This window comes from Chenopodium quinoa, unplaced genomic scaffold (assembly GCF_001683475.1).
Source record: "Chenopodium quinoa cultivar QQ74 unplaced genomic scaffold, ASM168347v1, whole genome shotgun sequence".
Taxonomy (NCBI): domain Eukaryota; kingdom Viridiplantae; phylum Streptophyta; class Magnoliopsida; order Caryophyllales; family Amaranthaceae; genus Chenopodium; species Chenopodium quinoa.
Window position 1 is genome coordinate 8249266 of NW_018742345.1, and position 22503 is coordinate 8271768.

The 22503-nt window shown below is 32.4% G+C and overlaps 3 protein-coding genes across 3 annotated transcripts; all 3 read left to right on the forward strand.

Moving 5' to 3' along the window:
• Window positions 1-3807: 3807 nt before the first annotated feature.
• On the forward strand, window positions 3808-16770 carry LOC110694749 (LEAF RUST 10 DISEASE-RESISTANCE LOCUS RECEPTOR-LIKE PROTEIN KINASE-like 1.2). Its single transcript, XM_021871927.1, has 4 exons — window positions 3808-4798; window positions 14955-15041; window positions 15121-15387; window positions 15597-16770. The coding sequence occupies exons 1-4, from the start codon at window positions 3997-3999 to the stop codon at window positions 16517-16519; spliced, it is 2079 nt and encodes a 692-aa protein (XP_021727619.1). The 5' UTR covers window positions 3808-3996; the 3' UTR covers window positions 16520-16770.
• On the forward strand, window positions 13564-14905 carry LOC110694761 (LEAF RUST 10 DISEASE-RESISTANCE LOCUS RECEPTOR-LIKE PROTEIN KINASE-like 1.2). The gene has a single exon (XM_021871936.1). The coding sequence runs from the start codon at window positions 13731-13733 to the stop codon at window positions 14529-14531; it is 801 nt and encodes a 266-aa protein (XP_021727628.1). The 5' UTR covers window positions 13564-13730; the 3' UTR covers window positions 14532-14905.
• An 890-nt stretch (window positions 16771-17660) lies between the features above and the next one.
• On the forward strand, window positions 17661-20433 carry LOC110694772 (LEAF RUST 10 DISEASE-RESISTANCE LOCUS RECEPTOR-LIKE PROTEIN KINASE-like 1.3). Its single transcript, XM_021871946.1, has 4 exons — window positions 17661-18491; window positions 18856-18891; window positions 18974-19225; window positions 19443-20433. The coding sequence occupies exons 1-4, from the start codon at window positions 17693-17695 to the stop codon at window positions 20336-20338; spliced, it is 1983 nt and encodes a 660-aa protein (XP_021727638.1). The 5' UTR covers window positions 17661-17692; the 3' UTR covers window positions 20339-20433.
• The last annotated feature ends 2070 nt before the right edge of the window (window positions 20434-22503 follow it).

Here is a 22503-nt window from a genome sequence, read left to right on the forward strand (position 1 = left end):
TATTAACTTCATCTTCATATACTGGTTCACTCACAGTTTTTGTTTTATATCCAATTACCTTCCTTTTATCAATAGGATTATTTGGATCTTCATTTAACTCGAAATTAGAACATGATCCCATATCAATGCTATGTCTTGCAAGCTGTTTTAAATTCTTTAGTAAAACTAATATCTCTTCTTCATCCTCTTCTGGCTTTTCTTCACCTTGTTTTTTCATTCTTATTATTGTTGAATTTTGTCTACTTAGACTTGGTGTTTTAAGACTCAGATTTCTCTGTATTTTAGGTTTTGTATTCATTCCAATATGAAGTAATCCTGATTCATCAATTATCATCTTACTTGATCTATTACTAACTGCAGGGTTCATAAGGAATTCCTCCCAAGTTTTTTCAATTTCAATTTCATTAGGATTTACCTTTATAGGTGTAATTTTCTTCTTAGGACCTCCTCCTTGCTCATATTTCTGGGCATTGACTATTTGTTTCTTAAAAGATGAGTCTATAGTGTTTGCCAACTTATAAACCACCTTCCATCTTAGTTGTATGGGTCGTGTTCCTTTATGCATTTTCACTCCTTCTGTTAATAACTTAATAAATAAAAACTTGTTCGCAAAGGAATACTCTAAGCTCACATAATATCTAGGTTCACATACATAGCTTATCGTTCCTTGACTTAAGTTACATGTGATACCACTAATTATTTGATCATAAAATTCTTTATGTCTAATATCACAAATAAAAATCAAGCATTTGACATCCTTGCCAAAATCTTGCAAAGGAGTTATGTATACTTGTACTGCACCAATACAAATATAGCTATAATTTCCTTTTTCTTTATGTTTTTTTAATACTTTTCCAGTTTATGATATTAATTTCGGCTGCCTTTTGTTCACAATCTTCAATTACTATGCTTCCTTCCATTTCCTCACATACATATTTAGTTCTAGTTTTAAAGAAAGAAGTTTTAAATATTTTATCTTTAGTAATATGTGGAAAATTCCATCTTTCTTTGTTTACTTGATCTAGGTCATTGTCTTCAAATGAATACTCAGCTCTTTTTAGTTGACCTATTTTCATTTTGCTTTTATCTTCCTCATTGTCATCTGACTCTGAATTTTCTAATTCTTATCCTTCCATCATGTTATTTATTTCTTCATAATTTTCATCTTCAAACTCATCACTAACTTCAGGCTCTTCATTATATTCATTTTCTTCTTCTATGATTTCTACTATTCCTTTATTATTACTTAAAGCCAATTCTAAAGCCTCGTCTTTTGGTATTTCTTTGTAATCCCAACTTCCTAAGGCTTCCATTAGTTATGATTAGATTTCTTGCATTCATTAGCATAATGTCCTAATTCTCCACAAGACCAACACTTGCACGTTTTCTTTTTCTTAGGACAATATGTTGCCTTTCTGAAAAACCTACTTGGTTTTCTATATTTATGTTTATAATACTTCTTCTTATAGGTTTCTCCTCTTGATCGGTCAAATTTATTTTTCTTATAGTTCTTTACTTTATTATAGTTTTTTCTTTCACATCCATAGTTATTTGGGAAATCCCAACAAGTGAGAAATTGCCTCTTCATTTGTTGTGTTCCTGCAACCTCTCTACACTTCTTTTCAATCCACTTTCTAAGGAAAGCAATCCTGTTACCTAGGGCATCCCTAGCTAAAAATCTTTCTCTCCATTCTTGATATTTTTAACTGATTTCTTCATTAAGGGGACTTGGTAATTTATCATATAACATTCCAAGATTTGTTTCATTTTCACCAATTTTATAATAATATGTTTCAAACTCCATAATGTAACTTTCAACATATTTCATATTACAGATGGACAAATTACTTAACTTTCTTTGATATTCCATTCGTTTTTCATTAGGATCAGCTCTTGGACCAATGAATTCTAACTCAATGTATTGGCATAACTGCCTAAACATTCTAGTAGGAGATTCACTAGCTCTTAAAGTAGTTTTGACTTCTTCATCTATACCATTGTACCAATCTTCTACACAGTCATAAAAACTATGCTCGATATAATTTAAGAAATTTCAGAAGTCCAGTCAGTGTTTAGGTTGAGTACACTACTCATGCTCTTTTTCCACTGATCTAAAACATTTTGTCTATCTCTTACTCCGTCTAACTTAAGTTTATAACCAGTTTTACTTATGGGTTCCAGAGTCACTTCTTCTTGTTTAAGTATTTAAGTAGGCATAATCTTGACATTAAACCGGGTAGTCTTCCCTGGTATGTATCTTGGTCGAGTGCAACTTCCTTCTCCTTGATACCTAGGTCTTTGGATAACAATGTTTACATTAATATTTTCATTAATAATTTCCTCACCAACATCATTATTATTCATTACTCTTTTACCTAGTTTATTTTCGATCTTTCGTTGAACAACTTCTATGGGTAGAAAGTCTAGATCATTTAATTTCATTAATCCCATTTGTTGATATAAACCTTCCTCTAAAGTAGCATAATTATTTCCCTCTATTTCATTATCAGAAGCAATCCCTTTTTTAGAAATTAAATTCATGATTTCGTTCGGCTTATTAGGGTCTTCTTCTTTGTCGAATAGAACTTGTAATTCATTTATTGTTTTCTCCTGAAGATGAGGGCTCATGTTTAGTTTCTTTATTCTTTTCTTGGTTACTAGTAGGTCTTTTAGGGAGTGTTACAGTAAACTTTTTATTTTATCTAGGTTTTGAAAAGGATATTTATATTTATATGGGACGATTTTATCTTTATTAGGTGATGCTTCTTTTCCAAATTGATGCCTAACTTTGTTTGTTAAAGCAAGTTGAACTTGTTGAATCTGCTCGTTTAGATCGCTTACTTTTTTTTTATTAATATCTATTGTGGTTATTGATATCTTATTTTCGATATTAATACAACGAGCATGTATGTTATCAACTTCCGATCTTAATTCGCCAATTTGATCTACTATATAATTAAGGACTGGGCCAAAATTATTAGTATTTTCAAGAATATGATAATAATGTTTAAAATCAGGTTTCTTACATTCAGTAGAGGGCTTAGTGTTCTCCGGTTTTACTTAATTATTAATGCTTTAATTTAGCTTTTAACCGTATGACTCTGATACCAATCGAACGCTGCTAGATACCAACAAAATCTTAATTGGGACACCAACTATAAAGCTACTTATACCATCAACAATACTTGTTATTTTATGATACCGACCTCAGTATTATGATGATACCAACGAGTTATAGGAAGGTATTTTGATACTACTCAGGATGGTATTGTCTATATATATTGTTGGTACATACAGATAAGGTATTTTTTTTTAAATTACGAGAATGACCTTACTAGAGACCACATTAGTCTCTACCTACTTGAGACCAAGAATTCCTCGCTTAACTAAATTGAACTGAAATTTTAAACAAAAGTCCATAAGAAGTTAGAACCAGGTTGTCTTGGTCCAATGCTTCCCGACGAATTTTATCTTTATTTATTTTACAATATCATTTTTTTCATGAAAACAAAAGGTTGTACAATTCTTAAAGAAGAGACATAATTGCTGTCATATTCATAGGAATCTGATCTCATACAGCTAGAGTACATGCATAGCATTCATCTTGATTGTGATATCACCAAAGTCTACTCCTTGAACATTATTTATTTTCCTCCTATTTGTTATTTTCTTCTTCATTTTATATATTTAATTTCATGTATTGATCAATTATTAAATTTATCAAACATAGACTTATTGACTATTATTCCAAGTATCATATCAAGCTAAGTTAGCAGTGTAATTTTAAATTACTGCTACACGACTAGATTATTGTTTAATATATTGCAGGCAGTACAAGTAGGAGAATTAAAAACAATACAATAATCATCATAACATCATGATTACCATTATTAAGTACTAGAATTGGTCATATATTTTGATCTAAACAACTCTTCCCCTTCAACTTCATTACCTGAACCACAAAACATCTCTGCAGTCTTGCAGAATTATTGTTAAATGTATCAGAACTTTGCACTTTCTGTCATCTTCTTCTTCGTCGTCATCTTCCTGATATCATCGGCATCAGCCGATGAAAGATACGACAGTTGCCCTCCTGGCAAATCATCATGTGGGTTCCAACTGAAATATCCTTTCTGGGATGGGAAACTGCCAGATTACTGCGGTCATCCGACCTTCAAGCTAGACTGTGACAACAATAATTTAACAATCAATATTGATAATCAGGCTTACAAAATCCTCGACATCAACTATGTTGATAAGGTGTTCACCCTTGCAAAGCCACCGCTGTTAAGAGGCCCCTGTCCTGATAACAAAAACTTGTTGACCAACACTACCTTAGACTCGAAACTCTTCAGCCTCACTCCGAATTCTCAGAATGCCACCCTCTTCTATGGTTGCATGCCTCCTAAGTCAAATCCAGATCCGCCCTATGGCTTTCATTGCTCAATTAAGAATTCATATTTGGCATCATCTGAGAGCGACATTGGCTATCTAGCAGTCGCCAGCTCACAATCAGAGAAAGAACTCAGGAGTAACTGTAGTTTTGAGATATTTATTCCGGTTCTGAAGACTGAAGCAGTAAAGATTGCAAATGGTGCATCGAATATTGATCAGCTATTGCAAAAAGGATTTGAAGTAAAATGGTTAATTGATGATGGATTATGTAACGAATGTACAAAGGACAAGGGAAGATGTGGATACAATCGAACATTAAAGCAGCCTGTTTGTTTCTGTAAGGAAGGTGCCAATGGTCCAAGTTGCAATAGAACTCATAAAATTGAGGCATATGCTCCATCAGGTAAGCATCATCCATATTATTGCTTTTTGTGTTATATGCCAAGTAGTTTATTTATTCATTGTTCTAGCTAGTTGTTAAGAGCTCTAATAGTTGACAACATAACCAAACTAATCATAGAAAATTTTAAAAATTAATAATAAGTACCATTCAGGAAAAAAAGGAAGTATATTTTATGATTAATAGCTTAAATTACATCATGAAAATTTTAAATAAGAATTGAGATACCCATCTTCATTGGTAGAGGTTTTCCATATAATCCAAAATTTACCTTTGTTATTAGGGGTAAAGCATAGAATCAACAATTGAAAATGTCCCTATAACTAATAGTATATTATGACAGTAAATGCCGACACAAATCTAACAAGACCCTAAATAACAATTTCTCTCTGTATAAATTACAATGTGTGGTTGAAGAGGATCATGTAAATTGGTACAAAATTTCTGGATTAGAGGAAGTATAAGAAATTAAGTCAAATATATGTATCATTTATAAAATCTACCATCCTAGAGAAAATCTTGCAATGTGGCAAGTCATCCGCACATATCACTAAATTTTGCATATTTGTAAGATAGAGGATCCAACAATTTGTTGTAGCCACGAGATTTGATCTTTAACTTAATCATCTTGGTTGTTTACCTTGCATGATCATTCATTTAAGAACCTGTTTCACAGTAGTAGTTCACCAATATTATAAGTACATATATAATATTAAACTTAGAGAGTAAGGAATAGGTCAAATGGTTAGAGCTCCCTCCCGATTTCAAGAGATCTGAGAACAATTACCCTTGAGGCTCTCTAAAAAAAAAAAAATTACAAAAGTCAGTTATCACTAATCAATCTTAGCTACCATAAAACAACTCACTACATTCAAACAAAAAATTGTAAGACATAACATAATAGAAATAAATTTAACGGAATGGGTCTAGAATAGTCATATTGCTTCTACAAGGGTACTTCGTCGATATTAATCGTCAGTATATGGATTATATTAATCATTCAATTTTACAGGAGTACTTCGTCAATTTTATAGGGGTTATTTAGGGGTTACTTGGTCAGTATTATAGGAATTATCGGGTTAGTTTTATAGGGGTTACTTTGTTTTTTTACAAGTGGTCACATGGTGTAGCCAGCCGCACACAATATACACTACTTCTTCTAAATTTTTGCGGAGATAGGATTTTCATTATTATAATAAGAATTACTCCAAATTTATTTATTTAATTTTTTGTACGATGAGCTACTACATGCCTGCTCACATTTACTTAATTTTAGTTCCATTCAGTTTAGTATAGCTCCGATCAATTTAGTTCAGTTCAGCTCCTAATTTCTCTCTCTCATTAAAAATTCATTTCAGCTCATTTCAGTTCAGTTCATTTCAGCTCTAATCAGTTCAGTTCATCTCCAATCACTTCAGTTCAATTCAGCTCCAATCAGTTCAACTTAGTCAATGCGAACATACATACATACATACATACATATATATATATATATATATATATATATATATATTATAAGAATAATACAAGTTAGTTCTCATTATTATATGAATGTATGTATTAGTTCAGTAGTTCATAGTTTTCACACACCTACCATTATACTAGTCAATTCATCAAAGTTGGTGATCGACCACATGCCAAGAGATACGATTTTTTTTTTTAAAAAAATTATTATTATTATTATTCTAATAAATTATGCTTTGTATAATTCAATATAATTTTAGACAAATTAGATGGAGTTTTTTATATGATATTGATTGTTCAGCAAGAGTGATGATGGAATGGTAAATTCAGGAGTAGTGCACCGACGTACATTTCACTCTTATGATATTAATCCAATGTTAACAAAAAAATTATAATATTTAATTAAACACCTTCAAGTTGCCTATTTTTTTTTTGTTGTTGTTGACTACTCTAATTATGTAGCTAAGAAATGCATCATCAACTTCCTGACCTTTTACAACATGATTAACTAATTGATCAAGCATGATTTAAGACGTTACATGGAAGTTTCCATATGAATTAGAAGGAACAAATATCCTAAATCATTAATAAAGCAGTGTGTTAATAAAGATGACAAACTGTTAAATATTGGGGAAAAATATTTCTCTGTACTATATTTTCTCATTTTATTTCTCTATTGTATTGTCACATTCATTTTCTTCAGCCACATTACAATATATGTAGACATAAGATTGATAAATCCTAATATTCCTAAATATCATCTTAATACTTCTAAATCTATTACGGAGTTTCCAATAATATCTCATATGATTAATATCATATCACAATATACAATCCTGTCTCAATACCATTTTTTAAGTCAGGAGGTATAGATCTCGAATGTCCAACATGGACAATAATATAAAATCAGCATCTTGTTGTCATCAAACTGCAATTTGTAATCATCAAGCGATCCACCAAAAATCACAAATTTTTTTTTGAACTTTTTTTTTTTTGAACATAAACTCAACATAGTCACAAAAAATTCGATTTCTTATTATAAAAAAAAATTAAATTGTAAACTCTCACAATAATTTTGCATTTAACACAATTAATGAATAATGTGCACAATTGATCACTCCTCTTACACCAAATCACGTGTTTGAAATTTATTATATTCTCTTTCTTGATGAGAAGGTCATTCTTTCCGAACCCATCAAATCTATCTATACTAATATATTAAAAGACGTTTATAAAAATGTCCATGCGCCACGTCACTTTACTAACAATTTATGATGTCACGTCAGTTCACAAACACTTGATGGCGCCACGTCACCTACCCAACATCTCAACCTGCTGATAAGAGGATTTGAACCCCAAACCACTTACAACAAAATTGACTATTTAGCCATATAAGTTAATTATCAAACATGTTATAAATATGAAAAAGAAATATATATGTAACTATAAACCACTTGGTTTAATTACTTTAAAAAAACACATATTATATTCAAAGAAAATTAAATCATAAATTACAATGTATATTAATGTTCAGTAAGTTTCATATAATAATCCGGGGCATTGCCCGGACCTAAAATCAAGTGTATTAATAATAATACAACAAGAATGCCATTTTTTCGAACTCGTTATACTACCTCCAGATTTTCTTTAGTTACAACTTTGGAATATTTTATATCTCTCAAATAATATCCCAAAGTTGCAACTAAAAAAATCGGAGCGAGGTAATATTTACTTTTCCTTCACCTCTCACACGATCTCTCGTGTTTAAGGCTTATCTCATCATCTCATACTATACAAACTCTCTTATTTTTCATCCTCTCCTCTCACACGAACTTTCAGTTTTTTTTTTCCTTTCTCTCCTCCACATGAACTCTCGTATTTAAGGTTCTCTTATTATCCCACACGGACTTTTTCATCCCAGGATTTCTCTATGCTCTTGATGCCATGTTAAAATCTCCCTAGGCTCTTGACACCAGGTTAAATATTAGGGAAAAATATTTCTCTATACTATATTTTATTGTATTTCTCTATTTTATTTTCTCATTCATTTTCTTGGACCACACTATAATATAGAAACATATGAATAACAAACCCTAATATCCCTAATAAATATCTTAATTCTCCTAAATTTATCACAATATATCATATACATCTTTTCATAATAATATCTCATATAATATTATTCTCATAATATCTCATATGATATTATTAACATAACATCATATCACAATATACATTCCTATCTCAATACAAACCGAATCCTATATATACAAAGTATTCCCTCCGTACCTAAATTACATTCCTACTTTCCTTTTTGGGGTTTCAAAATTAGATTTCTACTTTCTTTTTTAGTATATGAAGTTTTACCAAATTATTTTTATTATCTAAATTTATTCCCCAAAATGTCCCCAAATTATCGCTAAATTAGTGTGATGTGGCATTACTTTAATTACTTTTCGTTTGGCAATTATTGGTTGCATGGAAACCATAATTTAATTGGTCCATGTGAATAATTACAATCCATGTACACCACAATAAATGAGTTTGATTGGTCATTTTATTTTTCATAAACTAATGTGATTGATCCTTTAATTTTTCTTTTCAAAAGAATTGATGATATGTGTAGGCATTTAACATAATTTTATTTTGTTTTATTCAAAGACAACAATAAATGTCTTGTAACATACTTTCTAATCATGGGTTTTAAGTTTGATCCAAGTTCCTTAATTCTCGTGTAAATTTAGAAATAGGAATGTAATGTAATTTAGGGAAGGATGGAGTATTTTATTTTGTAAATTACTATTAGTTTATATACTCCGTCCCTATGTCCCTTAATGATAGTCTCTTATGGACAATTTTCACGGGAATTAATAAACATAAATAAAAAGTAATAAAAGAACACTTGAAAGATAAATTTACATTTGGTATGCAAAATAATAGAGAGGGCAAGTAATAAAAGTACATTTTTACTAAATTTGCACAAATATTTTTACTAATTGGAGGGAATTTTGATAAAAAAAAATTGATATTAATAGTACTTGAAAAAAGCAAATGAAACTATTGTTTAGGGACTTAAAATTGGCAATAAGGGACGGAGGGAGTAATATAATTGATAATTGGGATTTTTTTTTTTGTTGAAAATCTACATTATACATTCAGTAGATGTTATGAAAACTACGTTTAAAAATTAGGGTAATGTTATATGTAGCCCTAAGGGCTATATATAAGCATTAAATACACTCTTGAAAATTGTATAAAATTAGAAATACATGACAAAAACACGTGTAAATCAGTGTAATTAATGTTTATATTTTTTATGATTTCTTAACTTTTTACGATTTTCAAGTGTAAATTTAATGCTTATATAGGGCTATGTATAACATTTTCCTAAAAATTATTATAAGAAACTAATTATTAACAATAAATGTTTTAATAAACTACCCTATGTTGGTTCTTACATTGAATAAGAGGCATTTAATGAACTATGTCATTTCCACCCAATTCTTGCCAAGTTTCCCAACAGCCCCCTCATAACCCTTAATTTCCCTTCCATGTTATTATTAAAGCCCCGTCCGCTTCACCTTATTTTTGTTGCATTGAAATTATTTTTACTGAAATGAAATTATTTTGCTGAATTTAAATTATTTTTACTAAACTGAAATTATTTTTCTAAACTGAAATTATTTTTACTGAATTTGTATTATATTTCATCTTTAAAATTACTGAATTTTACTGAACTGAAATTAATTTTACTGAATTGGAATTATTTTTACTGAACTGAAATTAATTTTACTAAAGTGCAATTATTTTTACTCAACTAAAATTAGTTTTACTGAACTGAACTTATTTTAACTGAAGTGAAATTAATTTTAAGGTGAAGTGAACATGACCTAAGTCTGAAACAGATAGCAACTTACAACATTCAATTCTTTATAAATAGTTTCTTACAATATCAATCAATCAATCAATTAACATATACTAAAAGCAAACCTAAAGTGACACTTGTGACGATGTCATTAAAAAATTTCCCACCTTTTTTTTTCTTTCTTTATTTTTTTTCCAAATTTGAATGACTTCCAATTTTCAACCTACAATAATACTTATTTCCATTTTTACAATACATTTAATCCAATCATACTCAAATAATTTTTTTTATTATCGTTTTTTAATATATATATATTTTATATACTAGGAATCTTTAAATTCCAAATATAGTAACATCGATTAGAATTAAGGTATTGCAATACTTCGTATATCATTATCCAAGATTATTATAATATTATCAAATTTTTTCCGCTAACTTAAAATTTATTTTAATTAAAAATAAAAAAAATATTTTGGTAACATACTTTGTATAGATCTTAAAATTATGCATAACGTTAATAAGAACAACCAAACAAAATTATTTTATTATATAATACTCCTCCTTTTTTATATGTTATACTCCCTCTGTCCCCTTTTGATAGTCCCTTACGGACAAATTTTAGTCCCAAAATGTTCACCACATTTGCTTTTTTCAACAACTATTAGTATTAAATTTTACCAAAATTCCCTCCAATTTGCAACAATATTTATGCAAATTTAACTTTTTCATGTAAATTTTGTTTTGCCATTTATTTTTATTACTTTCTCTCTCTACTTTTTTTTTCATACCCAATGTCAATTTATTTTTTCAATACACTTTAACTACTCTTATTTGTGTTTATTAATTCCCGTGAAAAATGCCCATAAGGGACTATCAAAAGGGGACGGAGGGAGTAGTTGGATTTGCACATTTGTCGAGACACAACTTTAACCATCAACTAGTTTTGTGCCCGTGCGATGCCCGGGTTGTTTATTGAATTTTAAGATTAATATTTAATCTATATGTCAAATTTTAAAACATATCATTAATAAAAATTTAGTTAGGAAATTATGTGTTTTAATTTTGTGACAATTTAAATTATGTAGTAGGCATGTAATGACTAAAAATAATAAAATTGGTGAAAACATTTCTTGACCCGCAACCTGAAATAATGATCCTGTCCGAAATGACTCGTGATCCGACCCGATTGACGGGTAGGTTTACACACAATAATAAAATTATATTAGATTTTGAAGTATTATTATTTTAATTGATTAGAATATATTATAAATAATAGATGTGGTAAATTTTGAACTAATTCCTTCGCTCCAAAAAAATATTATGATACAAAAAATAAAATTATGTGATAATTTATGAGAGTTATAATCTATTTATTTTTTGAATAAAATTATAATTCAATTTGTAAATATTGGTACTTTATCGAAAATAAAACTCTAAATTAACAATTTTATCTTAAAATTCTATCTAAATTTGATTGAAAATAGAATTCTAAACAAACTTTTTATTCTACAAATCGAATTATGTATAACTCTATCCTACATGTGGCGACACTTGGCGAAAAGTTAGAACGCCAAGTGTCACTGTCTCGTCGTCTGTCTAAAAGTTTAGCTTTATATATTAGTTATATATAATATGATATGATATCCTTAATTAAAGACTGTTATTTTGTTACAAATATTCTTTTTGGTAAATTATTGTTAAATTAAAATCATTCTTTACAATTTTTGTTATAAAGTTAATTATTAACGTGCATGACACGAGAATTAACCTAGTTAATTACTCGTATAAGGTTGTTTTTTTTTCAATTTTAAATTTATAATGTTACTCTGTATTATTTACAAAAATCATTGATAATTATAGATGATGATATAGTGTCACTAAATGCTAAATAAACTATTACAAAAGTTTTAATTGAATTTGAGGTAGGGGTTAGCTAGGGACATTGCGGTTTTCGAGGTGGGGTTAGGAAGTGGGGCGGCTTCAGAGATAGGACTAGGAAGGGGGTTGGTTGCCGGTGATGGGATAGTTGCTGCCCTTGATTTTTTTTACAAGGGTTTTTTTGGACTAATAGACTATTGTCAAATTGCAGGTGACTTACTGTAACGGGTCCGGTAACTTGTTACGATTAGTAGTTAATAATGGCCTACCGCATAAGAAGTATAAGAATTTGTGATTTCGAGTTATTTACATAATTTTTTTTTCTAAAATTTATCTAATTTGTTTTGTGTATCATTTAAATATCCTTGAATGATTATATCTAGTAAATCCGACGTCTAGAATACCCTTTGTTTAAATTTGCACGACTCACAATCTATATTGGATAAGTGAATCGTGAAGTAACTTATTACGTAAGTATGTAGTAGCAACCATAGAAACCTTCCATTAGACAAATTACTTGCCATACATTCTATGTTGAACAGCCAAGTCGTAAAGCGTTGCGCCATTCACACTTTCGGTTCAACGACAGGAAGTCTTTGAATATCTACAATAATTATAAAAGATAAGCAGCTCCATTCTTTGTATATGCAACACTTGCCCCACCACTTATACATGCTTGCATAGCACTTCATATAAACAAACCTTCTTCAACACCAAATTGAAAAGCATGGGTTCTCAAGTAATCTCTTGTTTTTGACAATTTGGTTGTGTATTTTTTGACAATTTGGTTATTTTTAATTTGACAATTTGGCTAAAAATATAAGTAAATGATGGTGTAAGCACTGAGCTAAAACTACTATTGGTTTGATTCTGCACTAGATTTGGACTAGTGTTGATGCTTCACATCATGCCATTCTTAACTTATGTTATTGGGGGAGCAATGGACCGACTCTTGAGACTAATTGTTGGTAATAATGATTAATATTTTCAATATATTAATATCATGGAGGCCGTTTTGATGTTGCTTTTGTATACTACATCCGTGTTTTTAATATATGCATTATTTTGACTTTTTACATGCTTTATATTCTAACTTGAACCAGTGTTTTTTACTATACAAAGACAATTGTCATCATTTTACTTGTTATTGGTATAATGTTACTGCATTATTATTTAGTCAATGATATATATATATGGTTAAAACTAAGTAAAAAGTCAAAGTGATGCATCTATAAAACAATAAAGTATTTTATTTAACTTTTGGTTTTCATGTGCACGACAAATCTCATCGATTCTAAGTTCATGGAATGTGAGAGATTATTTTTCACTCCAACGCATGTAAGGAAATAATTTCAGTTTTAGCATTTTTAATGAAAATTGTTCAGAAACAAACCACAATAAACCTGATAGAATATAAAATCAATCGAGGGACTCTAATCATAACTTTCTATCATAACCATGGAATAATTAGAATATTGCACCTAACAGTTAAGGTACTATAGAGGACTTACAGCAGCCTGTATGTCAACATCCACTTTTTAAGTGTTGGTGATTAGTGGAGTATAAGACCATGGACTATTTCTTGTATGTCAATTGTCAACACATTTTATTAATTTACCACTTCTTTTAAACTTACACTTTTTCAAAAAAATTTCCTCTCATTTCTTTCAATCATCTGTATTTTATCTTCTTATCACCCCAAATGCAACCTAAATCCTCTTGAACACAATGTCATCCTACATTTTCATTACCATTTTTGCCTCATTAATCATCAAAACCCGGTGCTCAGATCAAAGTTATACACTATGTGCCCCTCAAAGTTGTGGCAACCTTTCAAGTATAAGTTATCCATTTTGGATTCCAATCAAACAACCATCATATTGTGGGCATCCAAGCTTTAACATATCCTGCAAAAACAATACAACTCCGATCCTTAGAGTTTCAGATAATGATTATGTTATAACCCATGTTAATTATCGCAACCACACTTTTCATCTGGTAAATGATGTTGTCTATGACGGTTCTGTTACTTGCCCGACTCCCTCAAATAATTTAACCCTTGAACATACACCATTTAGTTTCACCACAAATTCTGCTGATTTTTTCCTGTTCTACAATTGCTCAAATATTCCTACAACATACTATGTGTACTATCCTATAAGCTGTAAAGCGGGTGCAGACAATAAAAATGCAACTTACAAGTCTTTTGCTGATTTTCATTTCGAGGATTTGATTCAGCAAAACTATTCGTTAGGTTTATGTGAGTCCACGGTTGCAGTACCAGTGGATTTGGATATGGATGTGGACTCGGGTAATGGTTATGGTGCAAGTAGTTATTGGAAGATGAACTACAGGCAAATTTTGAGTCAAGGATTTACATTGAATTGGACTCTAAATGATTGCAGTGTGTGTGAAACTAGTGGCGGTCGATGTGGTTTGGTTGATGATAAATCTGTGTGTTTTTGCAAGGATAAAACCCATCCCAAAAATTGCCGTGATGGTATCTTCCTCATATATACTCTGTTTTAGATTTCGTGTTAGAATGAAGAGAAAGATTGTATGTAGTATGGTGAATTTCATTGGTTCATCTTACGATGATGTCTTTGTATGTCAATAGTTGAGGTGATTTTGTTCGTTGGATGCCAGTGTTTAGCCAAGGAGTAGAGATGCATATATTTTTTGCTGACCTATGTTGCATAAGTTTACATAGCAGACTAGCTGTAGACTATTGTGCTAAGAATGTCTATAATCATTCATGCAACTGACTGTTCTGCAGGTACAAATATTGTACATGTTTGTTAGACACTCTGGAATTCATAGTCTACATTCCTAGTTACTGGCTTCAAATTTAGTTAGCGATTAATATATGACAAAGAGAAAAGTTATTCTAGATTATATAATTACATTATTAATTACTCTTATACAAACTCACTATATTTGCATTGCCCTTAGGTGCTGGTCCGATGGACTCTGGCCTACAAGAGTCACGTCCAAAAGAGTCAAGTTCGATAGTGTCTAACAAGTCTACAATCGGCTTAGGTAATCTATTGCCTACCAATTTTTGTTTTGCAACACCGGATTGTTAGATTATGATTTAAAGAAAAAATCGGTTTCACAGTTGCAGGAATTTTAGGATTTGTACTTCTGAGCAGCACTGTGTGCTTATTTTTATATCGCCGACATCAGAAGAAGAATTCCTCTGCTAATTTGCTGACTCTCAATAAGTCATATAGTCGTTCATCAGCTGCATCAAGTTTACATATACTAAACGGAAGCACTGTATTCGGAGTCCATGTTTTCAATTACAGGGAACTCGAAGAAGCCACAGAGTACTTTAATCCCTTAAAGGAACTTGGAGAGGGCGGATTTGGCACGGTGTACTATGGTATGGTATATGTAGTTTATGGTGACTTTTTCTATCAGATTATCAGTAAAAAGTTGATTTCAATAAGCAAAAATCTGTTTTACTTTTTGTAATTGATTTCGATCTGTTCTGATCAATTAGAAGATTTCTGTTCGATAAAAATCAGGTGAAGAGAACATGACCTCATTTTATTGCTTTAGTGTCTAACAAACTTCCTTCTATTCTGATAGGCAAGCTTCGGGATGGACGTGAAGTGGCTATCAAACGCCTGTACGAAAACAATAGCAAAAGAGCTGAGCAGTTCCTAAATGAGGTTGAAATTCTTGCAAATCTTCGCCACAAAAACCTGGTCAATCTCTTTGGTTGCACTTCTCGTCAGAGTAGGGAACTGCTTCTTGTGTATGAGTATGTTCCAAATGGTACTGTCGCAGATCATCTACATGGGAAACAAAGCGTAAAGGGGCTACTGTCATGGGAAAGAAGGCTAAGCATCGCCACTGAAACAGCAAGTGCATTGGTATACCTGCATGATTCTGACATTGTGCACCGTGATGTCAAGACTCAAAACGTCCTTCTTGACGGTAATTTCTCTGTCAAGGTAGCGGATTTTGGGCTCTCCCGGCTTTTCCCCTTGGATGTTACTCATGTATCGACAGCTCCTCAGGGGACCCCTGGCTATGTAGACCCTGAATATCATCAGTGTTACCAGCTGACCGAGAAAAGTGATGTTTATAGTTTCGGAGTCATGTTAGCTGAGCTTATATCTTCTTTACCTGCTGTTGACATCACAAGGAGGAGAAATGAGATTAACTTGTCTAATATGGCAGTTGCTAAGATCCAAAATTCCTTGCATGAATTTGTTGATCCTTCTCTTGGGTTTCAGTCTGATACTCGAGCTAAGAAGGAAATAACTGCTGTAGCAGAACTGGCATTTCAGTGCTTGCAGGGTACGAAAGAAATGAGGCCGTCAATGAATGAAGTGCTGAAAGTATTACTAAACATACAAAATCAAAAAGAAAGTGAATTGGACAGGGCGGAAGTTGTAGACATTCCTGATGATGATGTTATAATGTTGAAGGGTGATATGTCGCCCATTTCACCACCAAGGGAGGATAGTTTGGTTACGCGGTATAAAGTTAATGCTAGTGTTTGATCTTCAATTCTTTGTTACAAATTTTCACTGGAGTAATAAATTTATGGTACTTATTCAAAGCAGGAGAAAGAAAAAAGTGTTTAGTACCAATCAAAAGATATGATTGTATAGAATTATATACGGTATACTAGCTAATTGTAACTTCAACTAGAGTTTGTTTGATGCTTAAGACAATTATGACTACAAAGTTGTAAGATGAGTTTCAATCAGAAGTTTAACTACATGACTAGAAATAACTTTATTCAAGGATCTGAATGCTTCTTTTTATCTGCTATAAATGTTTAAACATCTAATTCACTCAGAAACAGGAACATGAATAGCTTTCTCGTCTGTCATTTCTTCACTTCAGCAATGGTAATGTAGAAATCACCTTTTAAGGAAGGGTTAATCACGGCTGACCGGAGTTAAAACATCTTCGTGCTTTTAGCTTTCATTGTAATAAGAAGTTATCCAAATTGCCTTATTAGATATGTTGGGAGCATGATCTTGGAGATTAGAGGTGTGTTGCATTAAGCTTATTTGACTGTATTTAGAAGCTTGTATACAGACTTGGTTTCTTATCGAGCATCGAAAGTTGGCAATGTTTCAAAGACAGGTTTTAAAGTCAAATGGGTGATTGAACATGGTCAGTACCACGATTGTTACAGGTCTGGTGTATGTATGTTGTGTATATGACATGACTTCCGGTCAATCAACTTGCTTTTATGAGTTCCATCTCCCTTTCAGGTCATTCTGCATAGTTCTTTCTGAACTACGATCTTTGTCATAATCCAAACAGGGGTTTCAACAATAATCAACATTTAGCTCTTTGGTCATACAAGCAATGTTTTAGTAATTTTTTGTATTTAAAAATTTTAAAAGATGACCATTAACCAATTACCGATTTTGACATAATTTGCATCTCAGGTTATGTCATAATATGCCATTATTTATTTCTCAAACTTGAAACCACTCTAGACTTGGCTGCAATATGCTTACTGTAATGAATTTTATCATATTAATTATAAATATAAATATTATATATTGGTTTCGTTTTGAATCCTGATTAGCTAGCACATCCTATTCATCATCATCATCAACTCTCTTATACCATAATTTGACTTTTTACTCTCCTACCAGCTACCACATCCTTGCGTGCCGGCTACTAGCTACAACATAAAAATCAATTTCCAAATGTATCCATATCTTCTTCGATCTCCTCTATCATTGTTCCTTGTAATCTTCATAACCTTGTACAATAATGTCTACTCAGGAGATTATCATGACTCGAGATATGAAATGTGCATGTCTAACTCAAGCAGTACTTGTGGAACATCACACCTTAAAATTGCTTACCCTTTTTGGGGAAATGGACGCCCTGAAAATTGTGGCCATCCGAATTTCAACCTTTCTTGTGATGGTAATACTTTTAAAATTAACATCATGTCTCGGGTGTACAATGTGATTGACATCAATTATAACACTAGTACCTTGAGGATAGTTCATGAAGAATTTTCGCGTAGTGAATGCCCTGGATTAAAAGAGTTGCACAACACTACCTTGGATTTGGCCCTTTTCAACTACACTTCCAGTGTTAGAAATGTTTCTTTGTATTATGATTGTCCAAAGTTAAAACCTCTTGAGGGAGCACCCTTTACCTTTTCTTGTGAGCAAAGGTACCCAAATCGCCTTTCTTTCTTTGTGATCACTGATAGTTGGGAGCATCAGCTTGGACAAATATGTGGTGTGAAGCTATATGTACCTGCTGATAAAGATGCATTAAACGATTTGATTTCTCATCATTCATCAGGAGTTGGTGATGTTTTAAAGACCGGTTTTGAGGTCAGATGGGTTATTGATCAAGGTCAATGCCAAGATTGTACTCTTTCAGGTGGAGCTTGTGTGTACAATATGACTTTAAGTCAGTCAACTTGCTTTTGCAGTAGTGGATTGTATCCCACGGTCTGTCCTCAATCGACTGATCAAACACCAAGTATGGTTTATATCTCCCCTTCAAGCATACTTAATTTCCTTTTTTTTTTTATTTGTTCGTAATAATCATATATGATTCTAAAATTTAAAAAAACAGCTGGTGGTCTGTAATGAAAGGAAGGAATCACTATTTCAGTTGATTTTCGTTCTTTATATAGAAGTAAATCATGACTTATTGCTGTCTTCTTTGCTTTTATCCTAGCTACTAATTTAGTTAGTTTTAGAAGAATCTTGATTCTTTTCCATCATGGATCATATACATTCTTTCTCATATCAAATAGTTGGGCCGCGCTAGTCAATTACAAAATAATGAATGTTTTGTAAGTTGTTTTGTTTTCTGAACTTGAGATGCTTGTACACTGCAGGTAAAGGCTTGAGCCTAGAAGCTAAGGTTGGAATAGGTAACAATTTCATTTACAAGGGAAAGTCATTATTTGACCCTTATAAAAAAATTTCATAAACATATATATGTATTTCTTGCAGGAATAGGAGTAGCTTCTGGTTTTCTCCTTGTCGTGATTACATTGTTTGTGTTTGTACGAGGCAAACAACATTACCATTCATCGTCATTCTTTCCCTCCCTGAAAACTTCTCAGTTATCAATAGCACCTGATGAAGAACAAAGTTCATACTTTGGAGCTCAGCTGTTTACATATAACGAGCTTCTTCAAGCCACAAATAACTTTGATCCTTCTAAAGAACTTGGCAAAGGTGGATTTGGCACTGTATACCATGGTAAGGAATTATGAATTTATTTAGCATTTATCATTTTCATTATCTTCTAAAGAGAGCAATACTATTACATAACATTGATGGTATAATTGCACAACTTAATCAATTGATTATTGATATGTCGCAAATTTGACAGTAAAATGTTTGATAAGTTTTCAGATCTAAATGTTGAAGCAGATTACTAGCTGATATATATGTTTTAACATTTATGGATGAGTAGGAGTATTGAAAAATGGGCGAGAAGTGGCAATTAAACTGTTCTATCAGAAGCAGAACAAACAAGTAGCCCAATTCATGAACGAGCTTGAAATCCTTACTCGCTTGGATCACAAACATCTTGTCAAACTCTATGGATGTACTACTCGTAGAAGCCCTGAGCTCATGCTTGTTTATGAATACGTCCCAAATGGCACAGTTGCAGACCATCTGCACGGACAGCAAGAAAAAGCAAGATCCCTTCCGTGGCCTATTAGGCTAAGAATTGCAATAGAAACCGCAAGTGCTTTAGTATATCTTCATTCCTCTGATATTATACACCGTGATGTCAAAACAAAGAACATCCTGCTTGATAATAATTACTCTGTGAAGGTAGCAGATTTTGGCCTGTCGCGTCTGTTCCCCTTGGATGCGTCCCATGTATCAACAATGCCACAAGGAAGCCCAGGTTACCTTGATCCAGAGTATCAGCAATGCTACCAGTTAACAAATAAAAGCGATGTTTACAGTTTTGGAGTTGTTTTGGCTGAACTTATATCAGCGAAGCCTGCAGTCGACAGAAACAGAAGTCGACAAGAAATTAATTTGTCGAGTTGGGCTATCAACAAGATCCTAAAGCGTGCTTGGAGCGAATTTATTGATCCTAAGCTCGGGGTCAAGAAGAATTCTAAGGTGACCGAGGAAGTAATTGCTGTGGCTGATCTTATTTTCCAATGTCTTCAAGCAACCAGTGAAACAAGGCCTTCTATGGAAGAAGTTCTGAAATGTTTAACAAGAATTCAAGATGAAAAGAGTATCGAAGATGTAGTAGACGTCTTTAATGATGCTGCCACTGTTTTAAATGGTGGTGTAGTATGCGAAATCGACAAGGCTGAATCTACTCAAATTGAGAGTAGATAAATCTAATTAATTTGTAGCTGTAAATAAATATTCTGAAGCAAAATAATGTATGAGTTCCTATTCACACTATGACAATATATATGAGTTCAATTGATAAATTTATATGACGAATGCAATATGTGAATTTGTGAATTGATTCTCTTATGGTTTTGTCTCGACTTGTCATACTTGCTCTTGTATATTGCTTAATGGAACAAGATGTGATGATACATAGCATGAGTATAAAGTATTTTTCCCTTAAGTTATGTCAAGTTGGGATTCCTATAAATGCATGTTAAAATTGAAGTATGTGCACTTAGTGTTAATGTGTCACACTTAGGTCTTGTGTTGTAAAAGAAATACTCACTTTCCTAAGAGTATTAGAGGTCTCATAATAGAACTATGGGTGCTGTCAAATTAAACATGAAGTTCCTAAGTTGCGAAAAGAACAACGGAATAAACTTTGATAGAACAAGACAAGTAAGTTCCCAGACTGTCTGTACCTCACATATCTAACTTCAAGAGGAAACTAACCTATCTTTTTGCCAATTAACATTCAAGCATCCACATCATATATCTTCGAATGCAGCATTATTCTACAACCTTTAGTTGTGTGTGTACGTGTTGCACTAACTTCCACATATTCGTAGATTCTTATCTACCCTATTTCCTTTTCTTTTATTCCTACTTCTTATTCTTAATTCCCATGTGCTCTAAGTTTATTCATCATCTTTTTTTGGTTCAATAAAACGTGAACAATGATGATTACATGTTGAGGGGGAAGTTGAAGAAAAAGCAAGAAGTAAGCATTCTTGAAATGTTTAAGACAAGAAACGAACTTAGGGGAATAAGGTAGGAACAAAGAAATCAAATTGGTTCATATCTACTAAAGAGACATCAAAAATGTACATCCATCAAAATAAAATACCAACACATGCATTATATTCTTTGTGTCATTAGTCTTTCTGTTAAGGCCATAAGCAATGGCATCAGCCGTTGGTTCATTGATAATGGGTGTATATGTCGCCAATTTCATGTATAAATTTTGTAGCAATGATTTTTAATGTCCAAAGCTTCATGTCGTTCGTGATCAGTAGAACATCGTCATCATATATCCATTCTCCTGACTATAAGCCTATTTACATCTTCCATTGACTGTCAATGTAAAATATTAACTAGAAGGAAGTCAAGGAACTGAATCATGTGACAAGAAGAAATAGTGAGTACGTGCGTTCATAACTAAGTAAAAGTAATTTACTTCCATGAACTCATGAAGTATAGATGATGATAAATTGATAATGTGTTAACTAAGCTTGTTAACTAAGTTCCAATTATTTCCTAAATAACAAGGTCAATTCCAATCATATTTTTATAAAATATTATACTATAATACTCTCTCTATCCCCCCCCCCTTTTTTTTTTTTTTTTTTTTGGCAAAATTTTAGATTAAACTTTGAAAACTTGGACAAAAAATTCTTGTTATTGTACACGATAATAACAGAGGGAATATCTATAATTTAGTGTCTAGATTTTAATGCACTTTTCATTAAAATCAATCAATAAATAAATAAATAAAACATCAAAGAAGTGTGAATTAACCAAACTTAACTACTTGTGATTAGGGGATTTTGCTCCCACCAATCGGAATGCGCCACGTGGGCCAATCAGGTCCTGCCAAGTGTCCCCCAGTTGGACCTCTCAGGGCTTGCCACGTGGCACACGCTCATTCGTCCACCCTGTACCTATTATGTCATGACACGTGGCATACTCCATGCCTAATGGAGAAGTCGGCCACCTAGGCCCAACTTCCGAGGGAAGCCCAATCAGCCCAAGGTTAACCTAAACCTAGGATTGGCGCGTTTCCCGAGGTTATAAATACCTCCCTTAATCTTCATTAAGGGGGAAGACGCAGATTACACACATTAAACACTCTCACCTAGAGAGACCCAATCACTATAATTTCCGCATTAATTACTCCTTAATCAAGTACTAACTTGACCGTCGGAAGCGGATCTCCAATCATCCGGAGCATCCGTTTGTTTTGCAGGTACAGGCGTCCGGTTCCAGTCTCGGAATTGTAACTCTCCCGCAGGACATCAGAAAACCCCGAAACATTTTGGCGCCGTCTGTGGGGAGAGTACTTCTGAGATGGCATCCACGTTTGTACCGGCCCCTGGACGACCCTC